The 16,160-nt window shown below is 38.7% G+C and overlaps 1 protein-coding gene and 1 long non-coding RNA gene across 8 annotated transcripts in view; one reads left to right on the top strand and one right to left on the bottom strand.

Annotated features, from left to right (window-relative positions):
* Window positions 1–16,160, bottom strand: part of LOC140224680 (uncharacterized) — a 378,383-nt gene that overhangs the window by 12,596 nt on the left and 349,627 nt on the right. The gene's annotated exons all lie outside the window — the stretch shown is intronic.
* Window positions 1–16,160, top strand: part of CLIP-190 (Cytoplasmic linker protein 190) — a 105,891-nt gene that overhangs the window by 1,204 nt on the left and 88,527 nt on the right. For all 7 annotated transcript variants that reach the window (XM_072300867.1, XM_072300868.1, XM_072300870.1 and 4 more), the window contains exon 2: window positions 709–976. In XM_072300867.1, the coding sequence (XP_072156968.1) occupies window positions 823–976 (154 nt within the window). In that variant the 5' untranslated portion in view covers window positions 709–822. The remainder of the gene's footprint in view (window positions 1–708; window positions 977–16,160) is intronic.

The following is a 16,160-nucleotide window of genomic DNA, read 5'->3' on the forward strand; positions in this document are numbered from 1 at the left end:
AACGTGGTATCGCCAGGAGCCCTAATTTCTTAATTTTCTTTAATGAAGCGTGTAAAGTACGCAATCCGTTAATTCTCAGAGCAGTACTCACCTGCAAGATCTCTTTGCCAGTGTGCTGTCAGTCAATCTTCAAGTCACCAATGAAATTTTATGTCTACCGCATTTTTGTCGCAATTCGAGCGAGAATTTCAAATTTTCAAAATTTTTCTGAATTTTGTCAAGTAGAGGCACTGGAAAAGTGCTGAATTTTTCTGTTGAGGTACTAAATTTTTGGGAAATGTTCTGAACAAGTACCGTCAAAGTACTGATTTATGGTTAGCCTGTCTTAGTAGACACCCTGTATTGATTTTCTGCTACACATGGCAAATTTGACGGCGTAAGTCCGCAATCACATATCTCGTTTGCAGTGTCTCAAAAACTCTGCCTCTATGTTATTTTTTTAAAGGAGAACAAATTGACATCATTCCTTGAAGTTTTTGCAGAATTTTCTTTGCGGGGAGAAGAAAAATCACATCAGTTTTGAATAATTGCCGTTGAGTATAGTTTTCCATTTAAAAAATAAAGTATGACAGGAAGTTTGCGACATCGCAAACCGAGTCATGTGTTTGCCGACTTACACCGTCGAATTTATTCAAAGACTTCTCACATCCTGTTTTTTTACTCTTGAATGGTCAATACTTAATTTTTTCATCTCTCATTTTGTTGCAGGGTACTTTGAAATGCTGAATCGGTTCGCGTCGCGGGGTTCGGAATCGAGCTTCTAATGGTGCGGTTTTTGAATCGGTCGTGCGAGTTTTTCCCTTGTGATTTTGCTTTTAAAGGATGAGTGATACATCGGAGACGCCGAGTCTCAGCGAGTCGGTTGTTTCGGTCGCTTCTCAACGCTCAACTGCATCTACTGCTTCTGGAATCAGGCCCCCATCGAAAATCAGTAGATTAGTAAGGCCAAAACCAGTGCCTGCCACGCCGAGTAAAGGTGAGTCTTTTAAAGATGCCTGCTTTTACTCACATTCTGCACTAATTTTTGATTTAAACTAACCTCAAAACATTTTATTTCTGGTTCTTTAAGAGTATCTTATTTGTCTAGAGTAGTTATTTGTCGATAACGTGTATCATGTTGTCGCATCAAATAATGTTTGACATTCACTGGAAATTTTTTTCTTGAGTAGGTATTATTTTGACTTAAATCGTTGTTTCTCGTTGACAAAATTTGGTTTTTTTGAGTCAGACCCGATCGGATTTAACTTAGAGTCATTTATTTTGAGTTTAAAAAACGTTGTTCTACTATTGTTAGGTTTAAGTTAAAAACAAATTTTAAAAAAACAACGTTTCTTTCTGACTCTAAGTTAAATCCGCAGGAATTTAACGGATAAAAAACAAATTTTGTTGACAAGAAATGACGCTTTAAGTGAAAATAATATCTCAAGAAAAAATTTTTTCAGTGTTTAAGTTTACACTTAACGTACCTCAGGGGTGCGGAACCTTCCTGTCCTTGCGTTAAATTTAAGCATTTCGATGACCAAAGTGCGAAACCTCGTATCTCTCTTACAGTGTTTCAAAATTTCCGCTCCAATTTCATTTTTTTGAAGAGAAACAGGCTATAACTTCATAGCTTGAAATTGATGCAGAATATTCTGCTAACAGAGAAAGAAAATTCAAGAAATTAAGTACGTTGACTAGTTTTCCAAAGAAAAAATAAAGTATGGCAGGAAGTCTGCAACGTCGCAGACGGAGATACGAGGTTTCGTACTCTGGCATCGACTTGCAGCAATAAGAATTGAGGCCCTTGAGTATTTTTGTTTGGAACCGCTGAGGGACTCAGAAAGTTCAATCCTTTTTGAAAACTCCTCCTCTTGAGTTGCCTGTGTCACACTATCAAAGCTAGCTATAAAAATATGAATGTCAGGTGTTGTGATTGGCTTATTCGATAACTTGGACCAATCACAGCACTTGACCTTGACATTTTGATGGAGTATTTTGATAGTGTGACAAGCCTATAATGAGGAGGCTCTTAGTTTAATTCTGGAGCCTTTGAGGTTTCTGCACCCTTGCAATTGCTTCCAGCACATTTATTTTACTTTACTATTTGCGTTAATGCAGTGAGCTGTATATAAAATTGCTTTTCTTCTGGGTGCATATTTTGCAAGTTTTGTCTTTTTTGAAAGTCAGAAAAAAATGTAACAGTCAGAGTGGAGTGTCAGTGTAAATAAGAAACTGGAAATGTCTGATATTATACTGCTGTGCTAAGGAAAAACGCCGTATGACGTTATGAACCTTCATGTGTTGCCAAATTTTCTTTGATAAAACACAAGTTTCCTGCTAAACTTATAAATATTTTTCTTTTAATTTTTTGGATAATTTTGCTCGCAATTTCAACTAAAGTTCCTGAAGATTGCAAGGAAAAATATTCGTAACCTTTCTCAATAATAAACATTAATTCGAGGAAATTCGGAAACTCTCGAATGTTTACACGGCATTCTTCCTTAACACGGCAGTATAGTGAATGTTGTACGTTGGGTCCCGGTTCCCCTACATTTTTCCAGGATATTTAGATCCTAGTTGCCTCTGTAGGTCTTGCGCGGTATTGATTCTTCGTTTAATTCAAAATTAATGCAGTTTTTTTCATATTTAGAATGGTTTTTTAACAATTTATACCCACTCGGTTTTTAAATTTGAAGAAGCAGTCTTATGTAAAAGAAAACAAAAAAGAAGAAAAAACTAGAGAGAAGATGAAAAGAACATCGAAACCATTCAAAGAAGGTGAATTTCATTGGCTTATAGAGTGAGATTTTTGACAGTTTATTTTTCGAATTCTTATCTTGAGGAGAAGTTGTTTCCCAAATGTGTTTTTTTCCCCTGTTGGTTTAATGCTGTTATCCCAGTGGGACCTACAGCCAACTATTGAATATTTGTATGAACTCAGAGGCTTTATTTCATCTAATACAGATTTTGATAACAATATCTGTCGCTAAGTAAGAATTTAAAGTAGGTACATTTAAAAATTAATTTGAAAATAAACACATAATTTTCTTTTGAAAATTTTAATTAGCCGGCCAATCGCCAGTGTTACCACCAAGGGCATCCATTTATTTCCGAGGAAAGCACAGCTCTAGTCTCCAGTGGCGAGGCGTGAACAATCGATCATCGATATTTCCTCATTTGAAACTGTGGTAAAGAATCGATTATCAGGGTGTTCGTAACGAACACCCTCTCTATCCATCAAAATCTATAGGTTTAAACGGCAGATCAATCGATATATCGCAAAGCACGCCACGCCTCTGGGTCTCATGTACAAATTGTAAGCGGCTCTCTCTCTCTCTCTCTCCCCCTCTCTCTCCCTCTCACTCTCTCCCTCTCGAGGAGTCGTGACTCGGACGATCAAGTCACGCTTATTGCGTGCTCTCAGTTTACAGGCGCATCATGACGGGAACGTGTTCAAAGCACTACTTAAAGCATTGGCTCTTGTTTTGTGACTTTTTAAACGGAAATGGTTCATATATCTTGTGTGAAATGCACGTGTTCCGTTGAAATTTCGTTCCCAGTTTCAACGGGAAGGGTCTAAAAAGGTCTTTTGAGGTCCAAAAAGACCCAAACCGGTATAGATCTCTCGCCGTGACTCCAACTTAATATTCTAATGGAAACAACCTGAGCTGAACAACCCCCACCCCCTCAGTTTTGTAGAGTTCTGTTAGAGTTTAAAAAAATTTAGTTTTGACTCTAATTATAATTTTTGGAACTTCTAGGCTTTGATTTCCTCGCGAAATGGTGTGGACCCAGCACCATTTTTCCACCTTGTTACATACAGTATTCGGGTCTCTTCATAGTGTTTTTTTTTTTTTGTTTTTCCCTCATTTTAACGGGAAGTATACATACACTGTTAAGAATTTCGAAGTGGAATTCTGTGCCGGAGTCTGTACGGCGCCCAAGAACCTCCAGTGACATGAATGCGGAGCGGAATTTATTTTCCATACGAATGACTTAAACTATATTACAGAGCGGAATCTTCTCTTTTTGCAGAGTATCATACGATACGCTTTTATAGTGCTAAATTTCACTACGAATTGGACTGCATTTTGCAATTTGGACCTATAAATTTTGGCTCATCTGAAAAAACACTTATGTGCATAGGGAAACTAATGGCTCATACGTTGTTTTTAAACCGGGCCGGAATTTATAGGTCCAAATTGCAAAATGCAGTCCAATTCATGTCACTCGGGGTTTTTAGGCGTTTCATATACTCCGGCGCCAAATTTCACTCCTCGATCTGAACAGTTAACGGGCGAAGAAGATCAACAAGTTAAATTATCCATGCCCCGAGAGATTTGGCCGGAAAATTTGTCGACTCGTTATTTATTTTTAAACTCGGGTGTATCGATTTTTATGGAAGTACGTGGGACGACCCGACCCGACCGGCAGACTGTAATATGGTCTCCTGCTCCTCTGTATCGAAAACGGACCTTCGGCTACTCCTGCTGGTTCAATCCGTGCTCAAGTGTTTATTTAAGGAAGGTCAGTTTCGATATTAAAGACGCGTATGCTGTCGTGCTAAGGAAGAACGCCGTATGAACATTCGCGAGTTGCCATATATTTCCTTCGATGAAACGTATATGTTCGAGGAAAGTTATGAATATTTTTCCTGGGGTTTTTCAGGAACTTTACTCAGGTGTAATTGCGAAAAAATCGAAAAATTGGAAGGGAAATATTCATAAGTTTACCAGGAAATTTGTGTTTTATGGAAGGAAATTTGGCAACGGCTGAAGGTTCATACGGCGTTTTTTCTCAGCACGGCAATATGCTCGCGTTAACTCCACCGTAGCCGGATCGTCAAGTATCATGAGAATCAGTGGCGATGCGTGAACGATCGATTATCGATATTTCTCCATTTGAAACTGTGGTAAAGGATCGATTATTGAGGTGTTCGTTGCGAACTCCGTGTTTATCGATCCTCTTCCATAGGTTTAAATGAAGGACCAAACGATTTATCACCACTGATGAGAATTCTTCACCTCCGTTCGAATGCCGTTGTATGCCGTTCAGGTGGATCTTCAACTTTTTCGAAACGCACTCTGGGTACCATTAATATCTCTCAGATGTTAACAATTTGGTAGATTTCATGATTTTGGGAACATTGGAATTTCAATCTGGAGAGCAATCATTATGGAATAAGCGTGCCGAAAATCATCTTCCAAAATATGTAAATAAATGTAGTAGTACTGGGTTCACTTCACACCAAGCATCCGATTTCATCGATGTCGATGGTGAATTGGTAACACTACGTTTAATCTTGTTTTAAGGCTTTGTAAGATGAGTCTCGTTACGGACGTTCCTTAAAGACTGATTTACAGCCTGAAATATTGATTTTTTTCAAAATAACCCACCCAAAGTAAAAATTTGAAATATATGGATCGTATCCCGCATGTATTACACAAAAGCCGGAAAATCCACATTAACCTTCGTATTATTTGTTTTAAAAAAACTCGTAAATTCTAAAAATGCTAGCTCTTAAAATACTGTCCGAATTATGTTCTAGGAAATCTGTTATGAGTATTTCTAAAGTAAAATTTAAGTTTAAAAAAGGGTTGGAAGACTCTTAAAAGATCTACTGGAAGTTTTTAACATTTGTGTAAAATGAATGTAAAACAACTCTTAAAAAAATAGTCGTTTTTCTTTAAGATTTTTTAACTTTTTTTCTTACCTACAATATAATATCCAAAAATGGTTTCCTATATATAACATAATTTGTAACAGCTACTTAAGTACTTAGTGGCGCGAAAAAGTCATAAGAGTTTGCCTTGATCATGATCGTTTTTATAATGAAAGTCTTTATCGATAGGGAACTTCGTGAGCCTGAAGCGCCTTCACCCCCCCCCCCCCCCCATGATACTCCACGCACTGCCGCAGAGTTAGTTTAGTTGCTTCTCCGACCCGAACCCAATCGAAGACCGAGTTGAAGATTTCGCTCCTAAGAGAGACTCGCTCAGGAAGTGCCCTCATTTTTCCGCAATTAATGAGTTTTTGAGAAGTGCACTTGAGCTATACTCTCGAAAATAAACTGCAAAACGGGCGAAACCGAAAAATATTTTAAAGACAGCGCAAGTGATACGCGTGGCAAGAACGTATGTGACACTTATTTGTTGAAACTACGTAAGAACGTATGTGACACTTATTTGTTGAAACTACGTAAGTCCAAAATCATCAGAACCAGGGATGAATCTTGATGAATTGGGATTGTTCTGAGTGAATTAGAATATGATAAATAGAGACGACTTTTGTCATAATTTGGAACAATTTGGGATAGGTAAATAAGGACAAACCATTGTAAAAAAAAGGGATGAATAGGTAAACCTGAGTACACGTGATAGATTGGCAAAAGAAACTACATGTTCTGTCTTTCAAAGGCAAATCGGCAAAGATCTTGAATCGATATATGGAAAATTTAATGTTGGTGCCACTCTGCAGTAGCTCGCCCACGGGCTTGAAGTCGATGTAGGTAAACCGTGAATGGAGCCGATTGAATTTCGTTGACCTCCTTGATCCTCCCGCGCGGAATATGAGATCAAGATTGTATTCATGGAATGCGGTAAAAAAAAATTTAAAACAATGAAGGAATATGGTATCCTTCTTACATCCGTTTTTATTATTCGAATATTTGTCTAATTAACTGCACCCATCGAGTTCCAATTTGGTTCCAAAATATGCTTTAACGAAAGAACTAATGATCATTTCTCAAATGTACACTTTATTTTTATGTTTAAGATATGCTTGAAACATATCTTATTAAGTATTGCAAAACGCAATTGTTTAGAAATCTCAGTTTTCTGGGGGGAAAATGGTAAAATACGAGGTCATCTTTGACTTTAGCAGAAAAAAGTAAGGTCTAGTAGCCCCCTCAGACTCAGGTTTAAAATCATTCCCTGATGTCCTTCCACGCGCCAAACAGAAATATCAGTTTTTCTTGGGGGAGGGGGGGGGGGGGGTATGTGGGCGGATTAAGTAATTTTACCCGCAGAAACTTGTTCTCAAGACACAGTAAGGAAATTTATTTCAGCATGAGTTGCTTAGGGTGCCAATGCATTTTCAGCCGCTAAATTCGACAATTTTCATTGTTTTTCTCTATCATGCACTAGTTTCTCGGGAAAATGGTATGTTCCGCACAGAAAAACATATATTTTCGGTAAATATTCATCTCCTGGAAATTCGTCGTTGTGCACAGGATGTCAGATCATCATAGGAATCAATCATCAGTGCTCCAGCACTTTTTTATTTTTCGGCGCAGAAACGAGTAGGTAATGCCCGATTTTGCAATCTGTGGATCGTCGCCGCCGCAATTTGTGGCGTGGGTCTGGTCTGGAAGAGTTTTTTCAGTCGATTGCCAGGCCAGGATGTTTTCTTTTAACGCGTAGTGTATCGGCGACGTTCTGAAATACCGAGGTAAAAATCATATGAATCGAAAAGGATATCTCAGGTGGCGGCGTTTCCGTTTTCGTGGTCTTACAGCGGAAGAAGTTCGAAAAAAGTAAACGGAACAGCTTGTCGCCCCACCGATCCCTTCTTCGCCAGCGCCGTTGCCGCTGCGCGACACCTACGGGTCGATTATTGAATCGTTATCGAATGATCCTGATCGATATATCCCTATCTTAGCAATGCTTTTTATCGATCAAGGTCATTCGATATCCACTCACAATCGTCGCTGCCGCCGTTTACGAATTACGACACCTGTGGGTCGATCGTTGAATCGTTATCGAATGATCCTGATCGATATATCCCTATCTTAGCAATGCTTTTTATCGATGAAGGTCATTCGATATCGATTCAACAATCGAGTCGCTGCCGCCGTTTTGCACTCTGCCGCCCTGAAAGAATGGTCCTCAAATAAATAAATAGAAAAAGTTTTAGTGAAAAATTGATGACCAAAGTGGAAAACCACGTATCTCTGTTTGCGGCGCTGCGCATTTCCTGTCATAATTTATTTTTTCATTGGAAAGCTAGCTAACGTAATTTCCTGAAAACCTCCTTGATTTTTCTGCTCTGCCAGAGAAATATTCCGTACCTATTTTCAAGCCAGGGTTGCCACATGCCACAGTCAGGAAAAACCGGAATTTGTCAGGGAATTTTAAGAAGTCAGGGAAAACCGGGAAATTTCAAGGGAAATGACGAAAATATCAGGGAACATTTGTTAAATCACCTTCATTTGCTTCCTAGAATGGGTTTGAGGTTTCAAACAACAATTTTTTCCTGGAAACTATTTTCAATTATGCCTTCTCAACCATCCGTCACATCTTCAACTGTCAGGGAATTTCACCAAAATGTGTCAGGGAAATCAGGGAAATGTCAGAGAATTTAATTTTCTAAATTCTGTGGCAACCCTGAACGTTGGTTTGCTTCTTTACGAAAAAGTAAAATAGAAGCGGAAACCGTGAAACACCGCAAGGGAGACACGTGGTTCCGCACTTTGGCCATCGAAATATTTTAAGAGAAGTTTTCCAGCGGACCGATTATTGAAACTGATAGATAAAGCGATAGACAAAGACGACAAAAGGGATTTGGAGGGATCCTATTGGTGGAAACGGGTTGTTGCAATGGACAAAGGAGGTAGGTAATCGAATCGACTAAGTAACGGCAACCCACGAGAAACCCGACAGTTAGTCTATCATTTTCCCCCTTACTCGATGAGAACCACCCATTTCAACCAATAGAATTGCTTTATACTTCCTATGTCATCTTTGTCTATCGCTTTGTCTATCAGTTTCAATAATCGCCCCGCAGCAGGGTGCTTGCATTTCATCCTCAGAAAATCGGCAGCGGCGTGGCGTAAATAATCGATTATCGATATCTCGCCATTTGAAGCTATGGTAAAGAATCGATTACTACGGTGTTCGCTGCGAACACCCTGATAATCGATCTTTTTTCATAGCTTTGAATGGCATAACAATCGATGTATCGCAATTCACGCCACGCCACTGAGAATCGGCAACGTCCTTCCGCTCGCGCGGCGTTTTTCCCTAGCTCGAATGCTCGACAGCATTGAGCAGGTATCGATGATAATTTGTAGTTATTGTCGTTCGTGGGTATCCGGCGAGCTCGCGCGATAATCGTCGCGAGTAATGATATGCGTTTGGATCGTGCTCGGGCATGAAGTAAGATGAGTGATGGGTTGAAGCTGTTTAGCTCCTCAGTTAAGGAGAAACGCCTCATAAGCACTCAGATTTTGCCAATTTTTTCTCGATAAAAACCGAACTTTATCGGTAGCTAATCTGTATTTTTCTTCGAACTTTGCGCTTGATTTTAATGACAACAATCTCGTTTGTCTGAAGATATGTGCAAGAAAAACCTCTCGGATCTTTTCCTGTATTTATAAATATTTTATCAGAGGTTTGACAATTTCCAAGTGCTCTTACGCCGTATTTCCTCGGCATGGAAGTTTAGGATTGTGGATCTTGGATGAAGGTGCGGATGAAATCAAATAGTTTCACCTGCAGCCTAATTGTTGAAACTTTAACCGGCTATGGCTTGTGGTTCCAGCTACAGGATGACATCGATGCGCATCAAACAGACTACATTTTGCAATGAGCCTCTAGACAGGGTAAGAACTGGAGGCTCTAAGCACATGAATCTGCATCAGAATTTCGCGTAGAATTCAATGGTACAAACGGGAATTCATGAAACCAACTAATAAGCGAGATATTTGCGTAAATAGACTGCGCATTTTTGTAAATCCCGCTCGCCTAATATACGAATGACGTCACATTTGTAGCCAATAGGATTGTCGCAGCGCTGCGCAGCGCCGACTGAGCATCGGCCATCGAAAACGTCCAACGCTCCCAACGCCGGGATCGTAAACAAACGAAAATTGATAACAGGAAGGACCCAAGCACCCAAGCAACTCGAAATCTTTTAATTTTCATTAATTACAGTCCATGTTCGACTTCAAGAAAGCATTTGACAACCATTTTCCTCGTATTTTATAACCTGGAGCCACAGCCTATCGGCTCATTGTAATGTGCACTCTGAGAATCAGTTCCACAAGTCCAAACCCTGACATTCTTTTCTTTGACCATTCTCTTTTCATTCTCGCCACAATTTAAGTGTTATGCAGTTTCTTTATCTAAAATATGTGGTCTTGAATTCATTCAGGAGTCAGAAGTTTACCTTTCTTTTAGTATTACAGCCCTTTGACCCCTCAAACTTCACCGATATGACCTCATGTAGTTCAAGGTTTCTCTGGCCCGAACCGAGTGATTACACATCTGAGGTGTGTCTCATGGTTCTTCAAATTAGCAGTTTAGAACTAAATTAGGGACTACAGTGACTCAATCCAGTTCTGCTTTCTTGTTCAATGTTTGTTATCAGTGTCTGTTCTTTTACGTGACCAATCTAGTGCATGCACTGTTACGCTATAAGTACAGGTATTATTGCTTTTTTCCTGCTGTCAGACCTTTTTCTTAAGCCTGCTGATTCACCACAGAATCTGCCCTAGTTGTGTAAATAATTTGGTGTGTAGTTATTGAGTTAATACCTCCTTGCGGTGATGCAAACTTTCTCAGATCCGTCATAAGTGGGTATTGCATTTAGACGATCACTCGGACCAGATGAAATCACTGCTCTAGCAGCTTCAAATTTATACTTTGATCTCTGATTCACTAATAAATAACACTTTATGGTGTCATTTATATTTAATCAGTTCAAAGCTAATTCGACAATGAATCATCAATGGTCCGATCGAAAAAGGAATTTTCTGGTGCGTGCTACGGCTGAATCGACATTACCTACAACTCAACTTTCGAAAGCATGAACCTTAAAAAAATTCATCAGGAACTGGTACTTGGTAAGTAATAATTATGTTAGCACTCTCCTATTTCTGAAGAGATGTGTGTCCTGTAAATTTCAGAATATACTCTCCTGCCATATATCTAAAGAGGAATACAACATCTCAAGTGGGTGAAGTTATAAAATTGTGGAAATTGGTCATTTAAAGGGCTTTTCTGCTCGAAGACATGACTGAACCAATCTGAAAGCTGTGAGTTACGAATGATGGAGGGTCCAAGGTGTCTTCCCTGCTTTAAAAGATAAGGAATTGTGCCTCAGGCCTTAAATGCTATTGGAAATTCCAAACATTGTGAATTCAAATGCACGCTACACTTCATCAATGAATATGGAAATTTGTCTCAGAGAAAATCTGATAAGACCATTCTGGTAGTTATTTATTCCTGGTTTCTTAATTTCAGAATTTTTGTATTCTAGTTATCATCAAATGCTAATCAACAGATATTGCACAAAACAGTTGCTAATTATTTGAGGATTCATTTCTTAATCAGTATGTTTTATGTGTTTCATGCAGCGACGAGCCTTACTGAATTTCATGAAATGAAGTGATCACACCTACTTACCTGCAACATAGTTAGATCATCCTCCAAGCGTTAAGAAAATATTTTTCCTCTCTTTTAAGAATTCAGGGCGAGTAAAACCTGCTCAACAAAAGTTTGTGTAAGATTGTTCCATTCAAAATCACCTAAGAATCATTTCAATGGTAAAGTTGCCAACGATTCCTATTGAAAGTCGTTTGGTTCACTGAATTTTTCAGGTACCGAAAGATGAAAGGATCTTGAAAAGTCATAGAATTACATCCCACCATGAAAACAAGTTGGGAAAAACAGTTCAGATTGACCAGGGATGACATTTGTAACATTTACTTCTCAAACCAATCTAATGGCCAAACATAGGTATCATTTGCAAAACGTGTAAATTACATATCCTGAATACGTTGCTCAAACTTTCTACATCCAGTTCAGATTTTCAAAGGGAAGCAAGTCAGCATATTGTTTGAATTAATTACTGAATTTTCTGCCCATGTAGAGGAAAAATATCACATTTCAGAGATTTTGTTGAATGATTTTTTAATTGAGAAATTAAGAGGAACAGGAAGTCTGAAACTTTGTGAATTTAGGTAAGTGGTTTCCCAGTTTAGCCTTGTCATTAACATCCTCTTTTTGCCATGAATGATTATCCACAAACGTAAGCATACTCACACTAACTGTCCAACAACAGATCCGTATGTACCCTGGTGATACCTTAGTAACTTCAGATATCTTACCTTTTGAACTACTTGAATGGTTGAAAAATATTTTCACTTCAAGACGGATGGTCATGTCCTGATTGAAGCTTTCGAAAATTGAATGTAGTGTCGATTCAGCCATAGCACGCACCAGAAAATTCCTTTTTCGATCGGACCATTGATGATTCATTGTCGAATTAGCTTTGAACTGATTAAATATAAATGACACCATAAAGTGTTATTTATTAGTGAATCAGAGATCAAAGTATAAATTTGAAGCTGCTAGAGCAGTGATTTCATCTGGTCCGAGTGATCGTCTAAATGCAATACCCACTTATGACGGATCTGAGAAAGTTTGCATCACCGCAAGGAGGTATTAACTCAATAACTACACACCAAATTATTTACACAACTAGGGCAGATTCTGTGGTGAATCAGCAGGCTTAAGAAAAAGGTCTGACAGCAGGAAAAAAGCAATAATACCTGTACTTATAGCGTAACAGTGCATGCACTAGATTGGTCACGTAAAAGAACAGACACTGATAACAAACATTGAACAAGAAAGCAGAACTGGATTGAGTCACTGTAGTCCCTAATTTAGTTCTAAACTGCTAATTTGAAGAACCATGAGACACACCTCAGATGTGTAATCACTCGGTTCGGGCCAGAGAAACCTTGAACTACATGAGGTCATATCGGTGAAGTTTGAGGGGTCAAAGGGCTGTAATACTAAAAGAAAGGTAAACTTCTGACTCCTGAATGAATTCAAGACCACATATTTTAGATAAAGAAACTGCATAACACTTAAATTGTGGCGAGAATGAAAAGAGAATGGTCAAAGAAAAGAATGTCAGGGTTTGGACTTGTGGAACTGATTCTCAGAGTGCACATTACAATGAGCCGATAGGCTGTGGCTCCAGGTTATAAAATACGAGGAAAATGGTTGTCAAATGCTTTCTTGAAGTCGAACATGGACTGTAATTAATGAAAATTAAAAGATTTCGAGTTGCTTGGGTGCTTGGGTCCTTCCTGTTATCAATTTTCGTTTGTTTACGATCCCGGCGTTGGGAGCGTTGGACGTTTTCGATGGCCGATGCTCAGTCGGCGCTGCGCAGCGCTGCGACAATCCTATTGGCTACAAATGTGACGTCATTCGTATATTAGGCGAGCGGGATTTACAAAAATGCGCAGTCTATTTACGCAAATATCTCGCTTATTAGTTGGTTTCATGAATTCCCGTTTGTACCATTGAATTCTACGCGAAATTCTGATGCAGATTCATGTGCTTAGAGCCTCCAGTTCTTACCCTGTCTAGAGGCTCATTATGCACTACAATATCTGACTCAGTTCAGAAATAGCTAATGTGCCATTAGTGCTATGCACCTATCTGTTTTTACGGATGAGCTAGAAATTTTAGTTCCTACCTGCAAGATGTACACTGGGAAAAAAAAACACACATTGGATCTAGAGTCCAGACTCTTAAAAACATCGACAAGAGAAAATACTCTTGATTCAATCGGATTTTTGTTTAAATCAAGAACCAAGCCTCTTAATTTGAGCGGATTTCCTTTTGATTTAAGCTTAAATCTGATTGAATCAAGAGTATTCTTTCTTGTCAATGTTTTCCATAGTCTGGAGTCCAGATCCAATGTGTTTTTTTTTTCCCAGTGTAGTCCAAGTAACATAAATTGACGGCGAAACTGCAAAAACGCGTATCTCTGTTTGCTGCGATCCTACTTTCTGACATGATTTAATTTTCAAATGAGAAAATAATCAAGAATAATCAACGTCATCGCTTTCCGGTCCTTCACAAATTTCGCAATTGAACGTCAAAAGTAATTTTCCTTAAAAAAAAAAAAAAAAAAAAAAAAAAAAAAAAAAAAAAGACCCGTTAAAGTAAGCTGAAGAAAACTGAAGAAGTCATGCTCCAGATACCAAAATGCTGCAATTTCGAAGACCGACAACATTATTATACATTTAAGAAATCAATGCTAGCGTGCTAAGGAAAAACGCCGTATGAACCTTCAGGCGTTGCCGAATTTTCTTCAGTAAATCATACATTTTCAGGGAAATTTGTAAAGATTTTTCCTCCAACTTTTTCAATATTTTTGTCCTCAATTTCACCTTACGTTCCTGAAAAGTTCAAGGAAAAATATTCATAATTTTCCTCAGAAATGAAAATTTTACTAGAGGAAATTTGGCAACTCCCGAATGTTCATACGGCGTTCTTCCTCAGCGCGGCAGGATGCATTTCTCGGATTACTAACAACGCCGCGATAAAAATCAGTCAGCGTTTACCTCATCGGCACAACTTCAATAATTGGACTGTATTTTGCAATTTGGAACTATAAATTCTGGCTGTTCTGGAAAAACACTTATGTGCATAGGGAAACTTATGGCACATACGTTGTTTTTAAACCGGGCCAGAATTTATAGATCCAAATTGCAAAATGCAGTCCAATTAACGCTGGAATTCAGCGAAGGTGTTAGAGAAACGAACAGCGCCCTCAATTATTAGTGTAGCATACGACGACAAACCCGAAACGAATGTCTTTATGGCGCCTGCAGATGCATCTATTCGGGCTCCATGGATGTGCGAGTTGCATACGCACGGATTTGAAGGCGTTTTAACTTTCCAGGTAATCTCACACGGGAAAAAAAATTGCTGATTCAACAATTCAATTGCTGAAAACAGTGAGTGCAATGTTTCAACGCAGATTTTACAACAAAAACATGCTACTTTAACCACATTGTAAACTAATTTAACCACGGGGGTGGTAAAAGTAGCATTTTTTTGTTGTAAAATCTGCGTTGAAACATTGCACTCACTGTTTTTAACAATTGAATGGACCACTAGACAAGGTACGAATTTAAGCGATCTGATACATGTTTCTTAACCAGAATTTCACGTAGAAAACGATTCACACAACGAAAATTACTGAAATCAACTCCTAACGGAGATATTAACGTTTTTATTTCACATTGGTTACGAGGAATTTGAACTGCCCGCTCACAAGAAACTCAAAGCTCTACATAAGTCAAATCGCCCACTACAACGGTTTCAGCAAGCTTCTCAATCGAGCAATGTTCATTTCCCACCATGTGTTGTTCAAACTATTAGCAATTTGCTATAACTGAGCCAAAGCGTCAAGATTGAGGTTGCCAGATTTTTATATCGCAGAGACTGTCATGATAAACGTTTGGCGCGCGATGTGAATCACGTAGAGCATTGAGTTTTCATGAGCGGGTGGTTTGAATTCACGCATCAAGAATCATTAAATATCTTCGTAAGGAGTTAATTTCGGTAATTTTCGTTGTGTGCGTCGTGTTTTACGTGAAATTTTAGTGAAGAAACGTGTATCAGAATGCTGAAATTCGTACCTTATCTAATGGTCCATTCATCTAAGGTGTTAGAGAAACGAACAGCGCCCTCAATTAGTGTAGCATACGACGACAAACCCGAAACGAATGTCTTTATAGCGCCTGCAGATGCATCCATTCGGGCTCCATGGATGTGCGTGTTGCATACGCACGGATTTGAAGGCGTTTCAAATTTCCAGGTAATCTCACACGTGAAAAAAAAATTGCTGATTCAACAATTCAATTGCTGAAAACAGTGAGTGCAATGTTTCAACGCAGATTTTACAACAAAAACATGCTACTTTAACCACATTGTAAACTAATTTAACCACGGGGGTGGTTAAAGTAGCAATTTTTTGTTGTAAAATCTGCGTTGAAACATTGCACTCACTGTTTTTAACAATTGAATTGCTGAATCAGCAAGTTTTTTTTCCGTGGCAGCTTCATCCACAGCTCAGCACGGCAGCGCCGCGGGCTGTCTTGATTGGATCTAATATAATATGATAAAGCGCCTTCAATTTTTCACCCATACTCCAAATACACATCAACAAGTATTTTCAACTGTTTAGGTCTGTTTCATGTTCATGTTAAAGCCAGTTTTAAGCAAGACATCCGTAAATGCGATCTTCTGCATGTTTTCGTTGTTGCATTTTCAACACACTACACACAAAGTTCGAGGCTGGAAATTCATAAAAAGGCGTAATTTTACCCAGAAGTACATGCTCTCTGGGGGACCGATGCTCTTTTC

The sequence above is a fragment of the Bemisia tabaci genome, chromosome 5 (genome assembly GCF_918797505.1).
Source record: "Bemisia tabaci chromosome 5, PGI_BMITA_v3".
NCBI classification, from domain to species: domain Eukaryota; kingdom Metazoa; phylum Arthropoda; class Insecta; order Hemiptera; family Aleyrodidae; genus Bemisia; species Bemisia tabaci.